This window comes from Microcaecilia unicolor, chromosome 1 (genome assembly GCF_901765095.1).
Source record: "Microcaecilia unicolor chromosome 1, aMicUni1.1, whole genome shotgun sequence".
Taxonomy (NCBI): domain Eukaryota; kingdom Metazoa; phylum Chordata; class Amphibia; order Gymnophiona; family Siphonopidae; genus Microcaecilia; species Microcaecilia unicolor.
The window spans coordinates 466,464,166-466,480,314 of record NC_044031.1 but is presented as its reverse complement, the minus strand read 5'-3'; the positions used below and the strand labels follow the sequence as shown (position 1 = coordinate 466,480,314).

General features: G+C 43.4%; 1 protein-coding gene across 3 annotated transcripts in view; it reads right to left on the bottom strand.

Annotated features, from left to right (window-relative positions):
- GATA6 (GATA binding protein 6) overlaps positions 1–16,149 on the bottom strand; it is a 94,391-nt gene that overhangs the window by 16,139 nt on the left and 62,103 nt on the right. For all 3 annotated transcript variants that reach the window (XM_030213446.1, XM_030213442.1, XM_030213452.1), the window contains exons 4-6: positions 10,520–10,645; positions 6,029–6,116; positions 5,829–5,938 (exon numbers count right to left, since the gene is read on the bottom strand). In XM_030213446.1, the coding sequence (XP_030069306.1) occupies positions 5,829–5,938; positions 6,029–6,116; positions 10,520–10,645 (324 nt within the window). The remainder of the gene's footprint in view (positions 1–5,828; positions 5,939–6,028; positions 6,117–10,519; positions 10,646–16,149) is intronic.

The window sequence follows — 16,149 nt, the reverse complement described above, 5'->3', positions numbered from 1 at the left end:
GGAGGAGATGGTTCAGTACGCAACGTCAGAGGCAGAGAGTTCCAGAGAAGAGGTGCAACACAGAAAAATGCAGTGTCTGATGGAAATAAGGTGGAGGAACATGGAGCCGTCTATTGTGCAATGATCGAAGAGCTCTTGCAGGAGTATGAGGGAAAATCATGGAGGCAAGGTACAATGGAGAACCTGCGTAAAGAGCCTTATGCACACGAATCAAAATTTTGTACTGGGCACGGTATTGTATCGGGAGCCAGTGTTGTTGCTTGAGTGGGGGTGGGGGGGTGGGGGGGGGGGGGGTGACCTGATCCTATTTTGTGGAGAGACAGGATTCTAACCGTTGCATTTACTACTACTACTACTTAACATTTCTAGAGCGCTACTAGGGTTACGCAGCGCTGTACAGATTAACAAAAAGGACAGTCCCTGCTCCAAGGAGCTGACAATCTAATGGGCGAAATGTCAAGTTGGGGCAGTCTAGATTTCATGAATAGAGGTGTGTTGGTTAGGTGCCGAAGGCGACATTGAAGAGGTGGGCTTTGAGCAAGGCTTTGAAGATGGACAGGGAGGGGGCCTGGCGTATGGGCTCAGGGAGTTTATTCCAGGCATGGGGTGAGGCGAGGTAGAAAGGGCAGAGCCTGCATTTTGCACTGTCTGTAGATGGCAAGTAAGCGAGAATGGGAGTCCGGTGTAAAAGATGTTGCAATAATCTAAGTGTGAGGCAGTTAAAGTGTAAAGCAGAGTTCTGTGTGAAGTCGAATCCAGATAGGGGCAAACACAACGGAATTGTTTCAGGGCCCAGAAGCATTTTGTGAATTCCTAGGAAGGCATGCGTTCTACTGTACATTGTGGAATAAGCTTCCACAGGAAATTAGGGTTAAAGCTAATTACCTACATTTCCATAGGCATGTTAAAAGCTTTTTTTAATATTATTATTCTCACAGGCTTCTGACTGTTAATAAAAACAAAAATAAAAACAAAACCACAACAAAAAATATTTAAATGTTGATTATAATTTGTTTTCATTGCTGCAGTATTTTTTGCATAAGATTACTGTTATACTTCACTCAGGAGGCTTGCTTAAGGGCAGATGACTAATTCAATAAAGAAAAAAAAAAGAAATGTAATAATAGGGTACCTTATTGTCAGCCACGGTTCACAGGAAAAAGAAACAGTGGGTCATAGACTGAATCAATCATCTGTCGCTCGCTAATGCCTATTTCTCCAGTAGAAACAATTGAGTCAAAGGTCAAACTGCAACTCTTATATTTTCTGAAACTAGACCCAAGAAATTAATTTCATTCATTCAGATTTAGCATATGCAATTTTATAATTTCTTTGACTTTTTTGCTGGATTTTCTTTTTTTTTTTTTTTTTTGCTGTTTTTTTTTTCATGTTTTGCCTTTTTCTTTCTTTTATCTCTAACCACTACCCCTACCTTTCTCTTTTCCTCAGGCCCCTCTGTAGCATCATTAATCCTTTCTTAAGGGCCTACACCAGCAACGGTGACCCGAATCTCACAGGGCCCAGGGCAGTGGTAGCTCCTCTCAGGCTTGGAGCTGTGTCAGGTTCTGGACCCTAAATTTTAGGTACTTGGGTGACCTGTGCCTTAGATCTTTCTAGCCTTGTTCATAGTGAGGCAGGGGCATAGCCAGACATCCAATTTTGGGTGGGCCTGGGCCCAAGATGGGAGGGCAGAAGAACTCTGCCTTGTCCCACAAGTGATTTGGTCTCTCCCTCTCTCGCCTGCATGCCATATGGTCTCTCAAACATCCCCCCCCCTCCCCTGCATAGATTTTAAATAGCAGATTTTCACTGGTAGTGAGAAGCAACTTCTGCTCATGTTGGCCTCACAACCTTCCCTCTGATGCAACTTCCTGTTTCCAGGAATACATCAGAGGGAAGGCTGTGGGGCTGGTGCGAGCAGCATGTATCAGTTGCTGCAGGCGAAGATCTGCTATTTACAAGGTATCCAAGAGGGACAGTTGTTGGGAGTTTTCAGCTGGTGGGGCTTGAGGATACCTGCCAGCCACATCATAGGTATGTTGCTACTGGGTGGGCCTGGGCCCAAAGTGGGTGGGCCTTGGCCCACCCGGGCCCACCCTTGACTACGCCACTGTAGTGAGGTACCAGTAAAGGCCAGTTTTATGAGCTGAAAGCCTAAGTGAGCAGAGTGATACTGCCAAACCAAAACGCACAAACTGAACAGGAAGCTGAACGTGAACGTATTCCAGAAGCAGCATTCATTTATTAAACTTCCATTTTTGATGGCTCCTGGTCAGAATGTTGACATCATTGAAGCCTAAACAGACTTTCAAATGCTGATCAGCTGACTACTGAAAAACATTTGCATAAGTGTCCACCCAGGAATGGTGCACCCTGAGTCGAGCCGGTCTTAGGGCGGTGCGGGTGACAGGGCCTCGCGCTCTAAGAGGCCCCGCATGGCGCGCCTCCTTCCCTCCCTCGGCCCGACCGGCAGCCCTCTTCCGCTCCTCCTCCATTCTGTTCCATCCCCCCCCACGCAAGAGCGTTGAACCTGTCCTTTTTCTTTACAGTAGCAGCGAGCGACGTGAAGACACTGCTTCAAGTTCTCCCTTTCCTCTTCACACAGTGTCCGTCCCGCCTTTATGATGACATATTTCCTGTTTCCGCGAAGGCAGGTCGGACACTGTGTGAAGAAGACAGGGAAGGGAGAACTTGAAGCTGGCGAACTTGTAGTGCCTTCACGTCGCTCGCTGCTACTGAAAGAAAAAGGTCAGGTTCAACACACTCGTGTGCACGCGGGGGGGGGGGGGTGGATGGAGAGGACTCGGGCTGTTGGGGAGCTGAGGGAGGGCAGGGAGAATCGCTGGCCATGGATGGGAGGGGAGGAGGGAACGGAGAGGACTCAGAGGGCTGTTGGGGAGCTGAGGGAGGGCAGGGAGAATTGCTGGCCATCACGGCAGGGGGAGGGAGAGGGGAGCTGAGGGAGGGCAGGGAGAATTGCTGGCCATGGATGGGATGGGAGGGCAGGGGGAGGGAGAGGGGAGCTGAGGGAGGGCAGGGAGAATCGCTGGCCATCACGGCAGGGGGAGGGAGAAGGAGAGGGAGAGAACAGATCGCTGGACATGAAGAGGAGGGCGGGGGTGGGGAGAGAACAGATCGCTGGAGGGGAGGGGAAACAGGAAATTGCTGGACATCAGGGCATGGATGGATGGATGGAGGGGAGAGAGGAAATTGCTGGACATGGATGAGGAGAGGGGAGGGCAGGGGGAGAGAACACTGCCACACGAACCCTTAGATCCCTGACAGACAACAGGTTAGTGATTCCTCCTCTCGCTAGGGCTAGATGGGAATCTACACGGAATTCGGCTTTTTTCTATTTGTCTCCCTCTCTTTGGAATGGCCTTCCAAAAGAGATCAGACTTGAGAAATCTTACTTTCATTTTCGGAAACTTTTGAAAACCTTCTACTTTATCAATTATGTAGAACAGAATTTAGAATAATGGAAGAAAGGTTATAAATGGGCATCTGTAATATATATTAAATCAAAACTGTATTGTTTGTCTGTGTAGATTATATTATGTATTTAATCTTGTATTTGCGGTGCTCTCCTGTATACTAAATCATGAGTTATACTGTTTTTCATCTTATGTAGCTAGTTTGTGGGTTTGCTGTGCTTTCCTGTAATGACTGGAGTTCTAATGTTTGTCCAACCTGTACATATTGCATTGCTTCTTTTTTATAAATTGTAAACCGTTCTGTCTTGCAGTAGCAATAAGATATGGTATATAAATTGACGTAAATAAATAAATAAATAAAAACATAAGGACACAGGAGGATGGTGGACATGGTGAGTGAAAAAATATCAAATAGAAAGAAGACACTGCATAAAACAGAAGACACTGGGACCAAAGCGAATAGAAAAATTAAATGATCAGACAACAAAGGTAGAAAACATTTTTTAATTCAGAATTTATTAATTGGAATACAGTATGTCAGCTTTTGGAAATGTGCATCTGTGATATTTTGCATGTAAGTTTCAAATTTTTCTAGTATTGCTGCATGCTGAGTCTGACTTCTTGAGATAACTTTCCAGTTCAGAAATTTGCCTTCATATTATTACTACTACTACTACTACTATTTAACATTTCTAGAGCGCTACACTGTTGTGTCATGTGTTTTTCATGTGTGATCAAGGTGCAGTATTCTGCTAGCATGTAGTATTTGCAGCCTTTTTTGTTTTGTTTTCTGTTTCACTAGGTTGTGTACTGGTGTTTTAGAGCCCGGTGTAATTATAGTGCTGCCTTTCCACGCATAAGGTTGTAGCTCGTCCTGTCCTTGGAATTAGTGCTGTTATGGTTTGGTAAGGTTATGAGTGTGTTTTTGCACAAGTTTGTGTATAGTGTTTTGCAGTGGAGAGATTGTGTGTTGGCCTTACTGAGGTGGCACCAAAACATCAGAAATGGTGTAGAGCCTAAATCATGACACACTACCTTTTGAAGGATCTATATATGGTCGTTAATAAAAGGAGCTCATTGTGAACACTATCCACCCTAAAAAGGTGTTTAGTGGCTCTACATGAGAATTGTGATATGATCCCTTGTTTCATATTGTTGACGGTCTGCATTTTCCGTATCGGTATATTGGTGTATTAGGGTCTGCCCAGTGTAATATTTATGATACAGTAAGGTTCTGAGTGTGTTTTTGCACAAATTTGTGCATAGTGTTTTGCAGTTGAACGATTGTGGTTAGTATATGCTTTGAGCAACCACTTTATTCTTTGACATATGACACATATCTAATATCTAAAATTCTTTGACATTTGAAACATATCTAATATCTAAATTTAATTAAAGGTATTAATTGTCAATGGGGTGGAGCTAGGGAGAGGTGCCAGACCGGGGACTGGAGGCGGGAAGAGAGAAAAGTGGTGGACTGATTGGTATTAATTGCCTTCGGAGAAAGTCTTCAGCTAACAGAGGTTGAGGATCCTCATTAGCTAAAGTATTTATATTTTGAGGTGGAGGTATGGCGGGGCAGAGATAATTTTGTGCCCACCCACTTTAGGCTCAGGCCCACCCAAAATTGGCTGTCTGGCTACGCCACTGTTTCCAACAGCCCAAAACACGGCAGCCAGGTTGATATTCGTTAAATCACGTTTCGAAAGTGCCAAACCCCTTCAAGAAAAACTGCACTGGCTCCCAATCAAGGAATGAATCACATTCAAAATCTGCACCTTGGTCCACAAGATTATCTATGGTGAAGTCCCAGGATATATGGTCAACCTGATTGACCTCCCAACCAGAAATAGAACTAGAGCATCACGTACCTACCTAAATCTCCACTACCCGAGTTGCAAAGGTCTCAAATACAAATCAACCTATGCATTCAACTTCTCCTATATAGGCACACAATCGTGAAATACATTGCCAAAGACTGTGAAATCAATCTATGACCACCTAAACTTCAGGAGATCATTAAAGACCTACCTATTCAGAAAAGCATTCCCCACTGACCTAACCTAGATGCCTCCAATCTGCAACATGGCAAACCACATGAGATGGGGGATAATGTAGTTTTCTGTGCAAAACTGGGAAGCAGAATCTTCAAACTGTAGCCTTTTTGACTTTGTCTTTGTGGATTTAACAACAGAAACTATATTGGCTGTAATTAAGCGGTCTGCAAAGTGCCCAAGCTTGTCATCCTGTTTACTTTCATATGTAACTTCCTTGAAGAAGCAGGCCACCAGCACACTAAAACCACGTTTTGTTTAGATTACTGTACTGCTTGATAAGATAGTAGCTATGATAACATCCTTTGATGTCCTTAGAATATATCATTTCAGGACCTACCCCGGAGGAGGACACAGTTTGTCTGTTCGGGGAGGCACTTTTGACACAGTCGTCTGAGTTTGCAGAAGATGTGGAAGTTGGAGTCATAGTAACTGGATTGTTATTGTTACCTGCAACAGAAGTCAATGCAATTAGAACCAAAGCCTTCGCGTTTTGCAGCCATGATGCAAGGAGACATCATCGATGTACATTTCACTTACCAGAGGAAGCCTTGCATTTATTTGTGTTCTTTGGTTTTCGCTTCCGGGTTTGTATCCCTTCTTTTTTCATGGCGAGTGGCCTTGGCACCTGCAACAGATTTTCACATTATTGGGCATGGTGCACTATTAAACAACCTTTAAAACTGCCACTGATATTATAACTTGGAATTTGTCTGCAAAAGCTATTGACTGCCATGAATTGTGCTACAAAGAATCTGTTTAGCATTGGAAAGTACAATCCTTCAGATTTAGGGCTAGAATTACTAATGTGCGTTACCAAATTAGCATGCACAAATGCCATCAATGTATAAAACGGGAGCTTCAGAAAACAAGACACATTAATGTGTGTTAGCATATGCTAAAGCTGTAGTGCATTTTTTTTGTATATCTAGTTCTTACCACTTCCCAATTAGTTTCCATGCTTTAACTGGTGAGAGGCCATTCTATAACTGGGCATGTGCACTTATACACATCTTGTGCATGTAAGTGCACAGAAAAGCAGCACTTACACGTGTAAATGCACTATGCGCTATTCTAAAACATAGTGGCCCCAATATTGAGACAGCGGGAGTTAGACTGGCTAACTCCCACTGTTGCCGGCGAACCTGGAAATTCTGGGGGAGTTTAGGCGCCACAAACATAGCCAGTTAAGCCGATATTCATCAGCTGACCAGCTAAGTTCTAGCAGCCAATGATAGACCTGCTATTTACATGGGTCTATCTGGCCACTAAAATTAACCGGTCAACCTCTGAAAATCAGCGTTATCCGGCTATGTCATTCAATGTAGCCAGTGACCGGACTAACCGCTGACCGGGATATTCAGCTGGAGATAGCCGGGTACCTCCCACTGAATATCGGCAGATAGCCGGCTTGAAGGTATTTAACCGGCCAGGTGCCGTTCCTGACCGGTTAAATACCTTTGAATATTAGGCGGAGTGTGCTAGTGCTAGAGCACATTCTGCAAGTGGGTGTACACCCGGGTGGAGCATGGGAGGGGCATGGCAATGTCTCCAACTTACAGAATACTATAAGTTGCATGTATTACATGGTGCTCTTCCAGACATAGGCCTGGGGAATGGTCACACCTAAATTTAGGCACACCAATGTGGGCTTATGCTAATGGAAGCTGAGTGCCCAGATGCTGTTACAGAACAGACGCTCCCTGAGAATCACTGGGGCTCCTAATGGGCAGACCGGATAGGCCATATGCCCTTAATATTGAAAAGCATTTAACCGGCCAGGATCAGCACCTCATAACTGGCTCTCCTCGAATTTTCAGCAAGACATGGTCAGCCATGACCCATTGAAAATTTGCGGTTAGTGGCTAGCGGATAACTAGTTATATCGCGTGATATAACCAGCTATCTGCCAATTTTCAGCACAAGTTTGGCATCCATATTTGGCCATGTGAATACCAGGCCTATCTTTGGCCAGTTCAAATGTAACCGACCAGCGCTGAATATCAATTTGGCCGGTTAAGTTTGAACTGGCCAAAAATAAACTGGATATTCAATGCTGGTCACTGGAAACAGCCCGGCATTTAATATCCGGGCTCAGCACAGACCGCAGGAATTAGCCAGGCTAACTCCCGCAGTCTGAATAAGAGGCCCATGGTCTTCTGTCTACATTTTTCTTTGTTTCTATTATACAATTACCCTCTTAAGCTTCTTTTTATCTTTTTTTTTTTGTCTGAATGGCTTGGCTAACCTGTAAGTTCCAGGAAGGCAATGGGCAGACCATCTATCATATGCACCTATAAAAGTGCAACTTACATAAGAAAATAGCTATTAGTATATCATAAAAAATTATGGAATGGTAATGAGACTAATCTTCAAAGTTTTGTTATACTGTATATTTGAATAGGTGTCATCCTTAGATCAGATTTACCTAGCATTTTGATTTCCACACTATTTCTTTCTTGGCTGCTGTTGTAAAGAAGACAGATACTATCTTCTCAACTACTGTGTTTCATAAGGAGACAGATAAGAACACATTTTTGAATTATGAAAGCTGCCATCCTCCATTGTTGAAAAACAGCTTGCCTTTTTCACAATTTGTTCGCTACTGTTTGTTTGTTCAGATGAAGGCGAATTTAGAAAGCAAGGAAAAGAACTGTCTGATAAGATGTTCTTACGTGGATACCCTTCAAGTGTTCTTAAGAATGCATATCATAGAGCTACATACAATAATCGAGAGCTTTTGTTAGCTCCAAAGGTGACCTGTCCTGCTACTACTACTACTATTTAGCATTTCTGTAGCGCTACAAGGCGTATGCAGCGCTGCACAAACATAGAAGGAAGACAGCCCCTGCTCAAAGAGCTTACAATCTTATGTTAACATATGAGCTGAAATATATATCTTCTTCTTCTTCTGTGATGCGGACATTGAAGAAACATTGAGAGCTATTAGCGACTATTCCTGCACTGTCTGGATCATCTTTTAGATTTGCTTTTCACCAAGGTAAGAACCTTAAAGAATGGTTGAGTCCCTCAGTGCTGCCAAGTCTTACACAAACTTCTGATAGATCATTTGGTGGCCATGGACACTTTAAATGTGGAGAATGCTCTTCATGTGCTATAATGATCAAGGCGACAGTTTTTACAGATCCACTTACTACTATTTAGCATTTTTATAGCGCTACAAAGCGTACGCAGTGCTGTACAAACATAGAAGAAGAAAGATAGTCCCTGCTCAAAGAGCTTACAATCTAATAGACAAAAAATAAAGCAAGCAAATCAATTAATGTGTAGAGGAAAGAGGAGAGGAGGGTAGGTGGAGGCGAGTGGTTACAAGTGGTTACAAGTCAAAAGCAATAAGAAAAAAATATGATCTTAAGCATAAAAAAACATGCAAGTCAGATTTCATGGTGTACTGTCTAATATGCCCATGTAATAAATTATATGTGGGACAAATTGCATGTAAATTGTCTATAAAACTGAGGGAGTATAAGAGCTCAATTCAGACACATGCACCGGGACTTCCTGTTGTGATGCATTGTTAACATGCTAACCACTCTTTTCAGGATTTGCGTTGTCTGGTTCTGCAATGTATCACCCCATCTATGAGAGGCGAAGATCATCGGAAGGAACTACAGAGGCAAGAACAGAAATGGATCTATATACTGAACTCTCTGGAACCAGTGGGATTAAATTCCCACATTGAGTGGTGCCATTTCAGATGAAGTTAACTATTAATGGCATTGTATTATGTTTGCTGTGTGCTGATTGGTGGCAAGTTAGTGATGGCATCTGATGTCAACGTTAATAAGAGGGGGCCATTTTGATTTTAGTGAGAGCCATGCGCTAGCAGCTAGAAGTTATAGCGCTATGAAGAAAGTAAGTTTTGTTGTTTTTTTTTAAAATAATCTTTTTGGATTTAAAGCCTAATTTCTCTTTTTTCTATTGACAGCCCCAGTTTTATGGAACCTGATGCAGCAATGAGGAAACCAAATTAGCAAAACACTGGCCATCATTGGTCCTGGAGGATTTGAGAAGTTGGCAAATAAGACGCATTTAAGATAAGTGTGTGTTCAAGTTATGCATTTGGTATTACACTGACACTATGAAAGTTTCAACTATAGTGTGTTGGGCATTTTTGAGGTGTAGTGTTTTTGTTATTTTGCTTTAAGGAAGGTTTTTGCCAATGATGATGATGATGAGCAGATCAATTTGATCATGATAGCTCTATAAGTCATTTATACTTGGAGTTCTTTGAGGCTTTTCCTTCCAACATTTTATGATATTCTAACAGCTATTGAAGATATTTTTTCTTACGTAAGTAGGACATTTTTTGGTTGTTTTAGATATTCTATGTCAACACACTCATTGTGATTCTTTTGTAGTTGTGCCTATAAAAAGTGCTGCATGTCTGAAAACTCTATACAAATGGCAATAGTAATCATCACAATAATTTAGAAGTCATCTTATGGATGGCTCTAAATTAGGGGCTTGGGAATAATTCTGAAAGGAGGACACCAACATTTTGGCACCAAGGATGCACATAAGTGACCAGAATATTGGCATTTACAGATGTATGTCTGCACATATGCAGTGTATTTTTTCTAGCAAACATGGTGCCGATACTCAAATGCCAGGCCACCCTTCAGGGGTGGGGTGATCACTGAGGGATCCACCCCACAATAGCCAGGCCCCCTGCAACCAGTCAGAATCTATGACAAGGCAGAATTGGTGTGTAGAGCCTGAGCTCTTTCATTAAGACTTGAGGACCATGGGTCAATTTTAGCAGACAATGGAAAAGGTGCCAGTACTCAGTATCCCCAAGTACCCCCTCAAAAAAAGCCCTGCATATACGTGTAAATGTCAATATTACAGCTAAATGCTCTTCTACAAGATGGTGTCTAAATGCAATGGCTCGCAATTTGAAGGTATATCAGCCCAATAAACATTTTGCCTGTAACCTATTTTCTTCATTGGTATCAAAGTTGGTTAATATGATGCATAAGGTATGACAGTAGTACAACAGATCCTTACCCCATGCAATTTCATGTAGAGCCCACAAGCATTGCAAACAGGCTCTCCCTCCGCATTCCTGCGCCACAAGGTGGTGGTTGAGGTGTGGCAGTTGGCACAAGACAGACCAATCCTCCTCGAGGATGGCTGAAAACAGAGAAACAAAACATGAGCCCAAAAACAAAACAATTTATTTGATAGTGTAGTACATCTTTGTTAGCTCAATAACCACTTTTAGATAAGGGAAAGGCAGGCAGTAATACATCAGATGGTATTTTCTCAGTAGGAAAGTCATCTAGGATAAGACTGCTTTACCAGATAATTTCCTAGTAATGTACTTAATGCACTGTGCAAGAAAGATTCACTGATTCACCTGGGAGATTTTCTGTGACACACAGCAGTACCACGTGGTTGCCACTAGAGGTCACGGCAGCCATTTTGAAGTTAGAGTAACAATGGGCAGGACCGATTGGGGATCATTCCTACCTGGGGCATCTACAAGGAGTAGGGGTAGGGGTGAGGAGGGACCTTGCTCTTGGGGGGAACGGAAGAGGGAGGGAGAAATATAGAGAGAGAGGACCTTGCTTTTGAGGAGGGTGGAAAGAGGAGGGCTAGGAATTGGGGGGTTGGGGGGGAGGAAACTTTAACAGATACCTTTATGTCAGTGCCAGCTGATATTCAGCCAGGACCCATACAAGTGTCATATGCAGATGCCTGACTGAATATTGGCTGGGACCCACATAAGTACTGGCACCCAGGAGAAATCTGGGCAGACTTTGATATCCAGTGGTGGTGTCCAGACATGGCCTGACATTGAATAGCTAGCAATAGTCAGTACATTAAAAAATGCTGATCCCTGCTGGCTAAGTATTGACCCGAGAGTTACTAAGATGTGTTAACAGAAAAATACATGTTATTTGGCAAATAATACACATTATTTATTTGAATTTTGCTCATATCTTTTTTAGTAGTAGCTCAATGTGAGTTACATTCAGGTACACTGGGTATTTTCCTGTCCCTGGAGAGTTCACAAACTAATTTTGTACCTGAGGCAATTGAGGGCTAAGTGACTTGCCCAAGATCACAAGGAACAGCAGTGGGATTTAAACTGGCCACCTCTGGATGTCAAGACGGGTGCTCTAACCACTAGGCCACCCCTCCACTCCACTGACTATAGGTTGTGTTATTGAACTTAATGCAGGATTTTTTACCACAATGCATGCTAAATAAAACTGAGATGCAAAGCACAGAAATGTATATCATTATTATTATGTAAAATGAAGAACATTACTTGTGATAAATCTCACAAGCTGCATTACTCATGGAAGTATAACACCACTTCAAGAGATGTCATTAGAGAAGAAAGTAAAGAGAAAAAGGATTTTTGATTTAGCTCACTTCCTTTTTTTTAAGCTGTAGCTCAAGGTAAATTATATTCAGCTACAGTAGGCTTTTTCCTGTCCCCAGATAGCTTGCAATCTAACCCCCCCCCCCCCCCCTGTTTACTAAGCTACACTAGTGGCTGGTGATGCGCTAATGCCGACACAGCTCATTCACTTTCAACGGGCTGTGTCGGCGTTGCTGAGCGGCAGCTGCAAGTGTGGCTTAGTAAACAGGGGGTAAGTTTGTATTAGATATCAGCTGTCTTCTCTGGTAAAATAGTGCAACAATGTGTTATATATCACAGCTTAGTTCCTACAGTTGCCAGCTGTTTGAAAGACATGAACCTACTATCCACTGCTATCTGTGCTTCATCCCCTGCCTCATCCCCAAAATAACTGCAGCAATGGCAACAGAGCTGAGAGAGAGAGAAGGCAAAACTGAAGTAAGCGCAGAGCCTGCACGCTTTTTACCGCTGCTGCCAGCCGCCATAACCCCAACGAGGTAAGTCAAGATGACTTTTAAAATTTGGAGGGAGGGGCCTGGACCTCGAAGGGAGGGAGGGAGGGACGATGACCCTGGAACTCGGAGGGGGGGGGGATGACCCTGGAACTCGGGGGGGGGGGGGGGGGATGACCCTGGAACTTGGAGGGAGGGAGGGAACGAACTTCTGGTGGGTGAAATATTGGGGGTGCTCGAGCACCCACAGCACCCATGGAGTCGGTGCCTATGGCAGAGGTTGCAATAAAAGTTAAGTTTGTTATCAAGCCTTCTGGAGTACAGTGTGGTTCCTGGACTGAAGAACTGAGTGGAACCCGGAACTGGAGACAGGGCCGGTCTTAGCAAGTGCGGGGCCCTGTGCAGGACAATTTGGTGGGGCCTCCTCCATCTATCCAAATCCAGCAATTTTCCTCCCTCCCCTCCATGTCCAGCAATTAATCCTCTCTCCCCATCCCTCCCACTCCCATGTCCACCTGCCCGCCCTCTTCTCTTCAAATCTTCAAGTATTTAAATTTACCTCCGTTGCAGGCAGCTTGGCAGCATCAGTGAAAACGCTGTCTGATGTCCCACCAGCCTTCCCTTCGCTCGTTCGTTCCCTCAGTGCCCCGCCTTCTTCTGACGTCATTTCCTTGGGGGCGGGACACTGAGAGGGAACGAACGAGCAAAGGGAAGGCTGGTGGGACATCAGACAGCGTTTTCACTGATTTTGCCAAGCTGCCTGCAATGGAGGGGGGCAAGATTTCCCCCTGGCCCGGCCTCCAAGGGAGGCCCGGCGCCAGGGTCTGTCTGTCTCTGCTTCTGACAGGACCCTGGCGACCGTGTTAACGCAATCACCTGGGTCCCAACAGGAGCAGGAGAAAGACAGGCTTCCCTTAGAGGCCGGGGAGGAGCAGACATGATTCCCAAATTGGATTCGGGGCCCCTGGTTTGTCTGGCGGGGGTCCCCATCTCTGCTTCCCCTCACATCACTCATGCTCGGCTTTGATGAAATTTGACATGTGCGACGTGAGGGGAAGAACAGAGCAGGGCAGGCAACAGGGCAGAGCAGGACAGGAAGAACAGAGCTGAAGGAAGGCTTCTGCTGACGGAGCTTGGGGACCCCCGCCAGCCAAGGTATGTATTTTTAGACAATTTAACGAGAAATGAAATGTACTTTATTAGACTGAATGTATTCTACTTGTAGCTCTCTGGGAATACCCAGTGACACAATCTTTTGCAAACCACAAAGAGCTCCATTGGGGGTATAAGTGTCATATATATATGTGTGTGTGTGTGTGTATATATATATATATATATATATATATATATATATATATATATATATATATATACACATAAAACTGTTACGGATGGGTGGGAGACAGCATGTGCACTCCCCAACGTTTGGCTCTGGCCCCACCCAATCTTTCAAGTCCAGCTATGCGCATAGAAGCAGGGGTGGTCCGAACAAGTGAGCATGGGAGGGGCGGCTACTGTGACTGCATCCTGAGTGGGGTGGCCTGAGGACAGCGACGATGGCGGTCCTGCCCCAGGCCAGGCTTTGTTTCTCAGCGCCCTGGGTGGATCATGAGATCCTACTATGTTTACTTGATTTTTATGGACTAGGTGGAGCTGTCCTTCAGTGAATGGGGGGGATTTTTTAAGAACCGATTGTACCAAGTCAAAATGGCTGACAATCTTTCTTCCTCTTGGATCCCAAAGTGTGGAGTTTCTCAGGGATCACGTCTCTCTCCATTATTTAGGGCCCTGCTTACTAAGCAGCGTTATAGGCGTGTTAATGCTTTTAACGCATGTTAACCATGTACATGCCTACAAAATCCCTATAGGCGCCTACATAGCGCACGGGCTAAGTGTAGGCACGCTAAAAACACAAACCCACCTTAGTAAACAAGGCCCTTAATGTTTTAATGTCTCAGCTGCTCTTCTTGTTAAAAATGGTTTCCGTTCCTATATTTATACAGACAATGTTACGGTACTTATTCCATTTACCAAATCTTTTTCTGAAATAACGTATAGGATTGACCACGGTTTTAGAATACTAAATGAATGGACTTCAGTATTCAAGCTAAAGCTAAAGAATGAAAAAAATAAGTTTATAGTTCTGGGTAATTTGTTTAAACCCTTTGAAGTTTCTACTTTGTCTGTGAACATTTCTTTCTAGTTGGAAAAACAATGGAAAATACTGGGTGTGGTTTTTGACAAATATTTATCCTTTGAACCCCACATTAGTCAAGTGATAAAGAAAGGCTTTTACACAATGAAAAGGTTTAGAAGAATAAGATCTAACTTGAGTTTTAATGTTTTCAGACTTCTCACCCAATCATTGCTTTTACCTCATATAGATTATTGTAATTATGTATTGGTGGGAATATCTGAGGGGCTCTATAAGAGATGGCAAACTTATCAAAATACAGCTGCCAGGCTGATTTGTCAAGTCTCAAAATATGAGTCTGGTTCGCCGTTACTGTGAAAACTTCACTGGTTGCCTGTCAGGGCTCGGGTTATATTTAAATTATGCACACTTACTTTTTCAATTTTAAATGGATTAGCTCCTAAGTATTTATCTGATTTAGTAGTCCCTTCTCAGAGAAATGGTGCTTCTTCTAATAAACTGGCATTACTATTACAATACCCCAGTCCTAAGGGAGTAATTTATAGATCAGTTTTTTTAAGTTTCTTTTCTTTCCAATCTGTCAAGCACTGGAATTCTTTACCATTAAATATTCGAGTGTCGATTCAATCTAAAAGTTTTAAGAAAACTCTTAAAATGTATCTTGAAATGTACTTTATTAGACTGAATGTATTCTACTTGGTGCTAGTGGAAATATTTTTAAAAAATATTTCCACAGTGGTTACCTGGCGGTAATCAGACAGTGTCGTACGCTGCCTGGTTACTGCCAGGTTTGCATGGGAGCCTGTACTTCCACCACAATGGGTGGCAGTAAGTGCTCCCCCCCCCCCCAAATGGCCATGCAACAAGTATAAACTTACCACATGGACATTTCTTTTTTTTTTGGCCCGTTAATCCGCTGCGGTAAAAGAGGTCCTGGCGTACGGCAAAAACAGCCACCACTGGTAGCACAGGGCCCCTTTTACTGCAGCTTAATAAAAGGGCCCCTAAAACTGTAAGCCCTCCAGGGATGGGTACCTGAATGTAACTTGCCTTGAGCTACTGCTGAGAAAATTGTGACCTAAATTCAAATCCACTACCACACATATTGTGAAATCATATAGAAAAATTCCACATACCATAATAGCTCTAACTTCCAGGAGTCACACAACAAGGGCATAACTAGGAAAAGGCAGCAGCATAAATATGGCAGTGGGCATAATGTTTACATTGCTGCCTTTTCCTAGGTGGGCACTAGAACATCAATACACCTATTGGAAAACTAAATATGCCAGATTAGTACAGATCAATCCTACACATACATTCAATGCTAACAGAATATCTGGTCACCTCGGATGTACAGTCAAATATTTAAAAAAACCAAATTTTCTTCAACTCATATTCTTAAAAAGGTTTTAAGAACATCTGAAATTAAACTGAACCTCCAAGAAGCCAGACTGTGTATACAATACATGCTGCTATCTGCAAATACAAGAGGGGGAAAACACATGAGCTGAGTATGGGAGGAGAATGGCAGGGCTCCCAATTACTTACATAATACATGTACCTATGCCACCTTTAGGTCAGGTCTATGGCTGATGTAACCGCAGGTGTCTCAATGAAGGGTGCACAGATATTAGGTTACACTAGCATTCGGCAA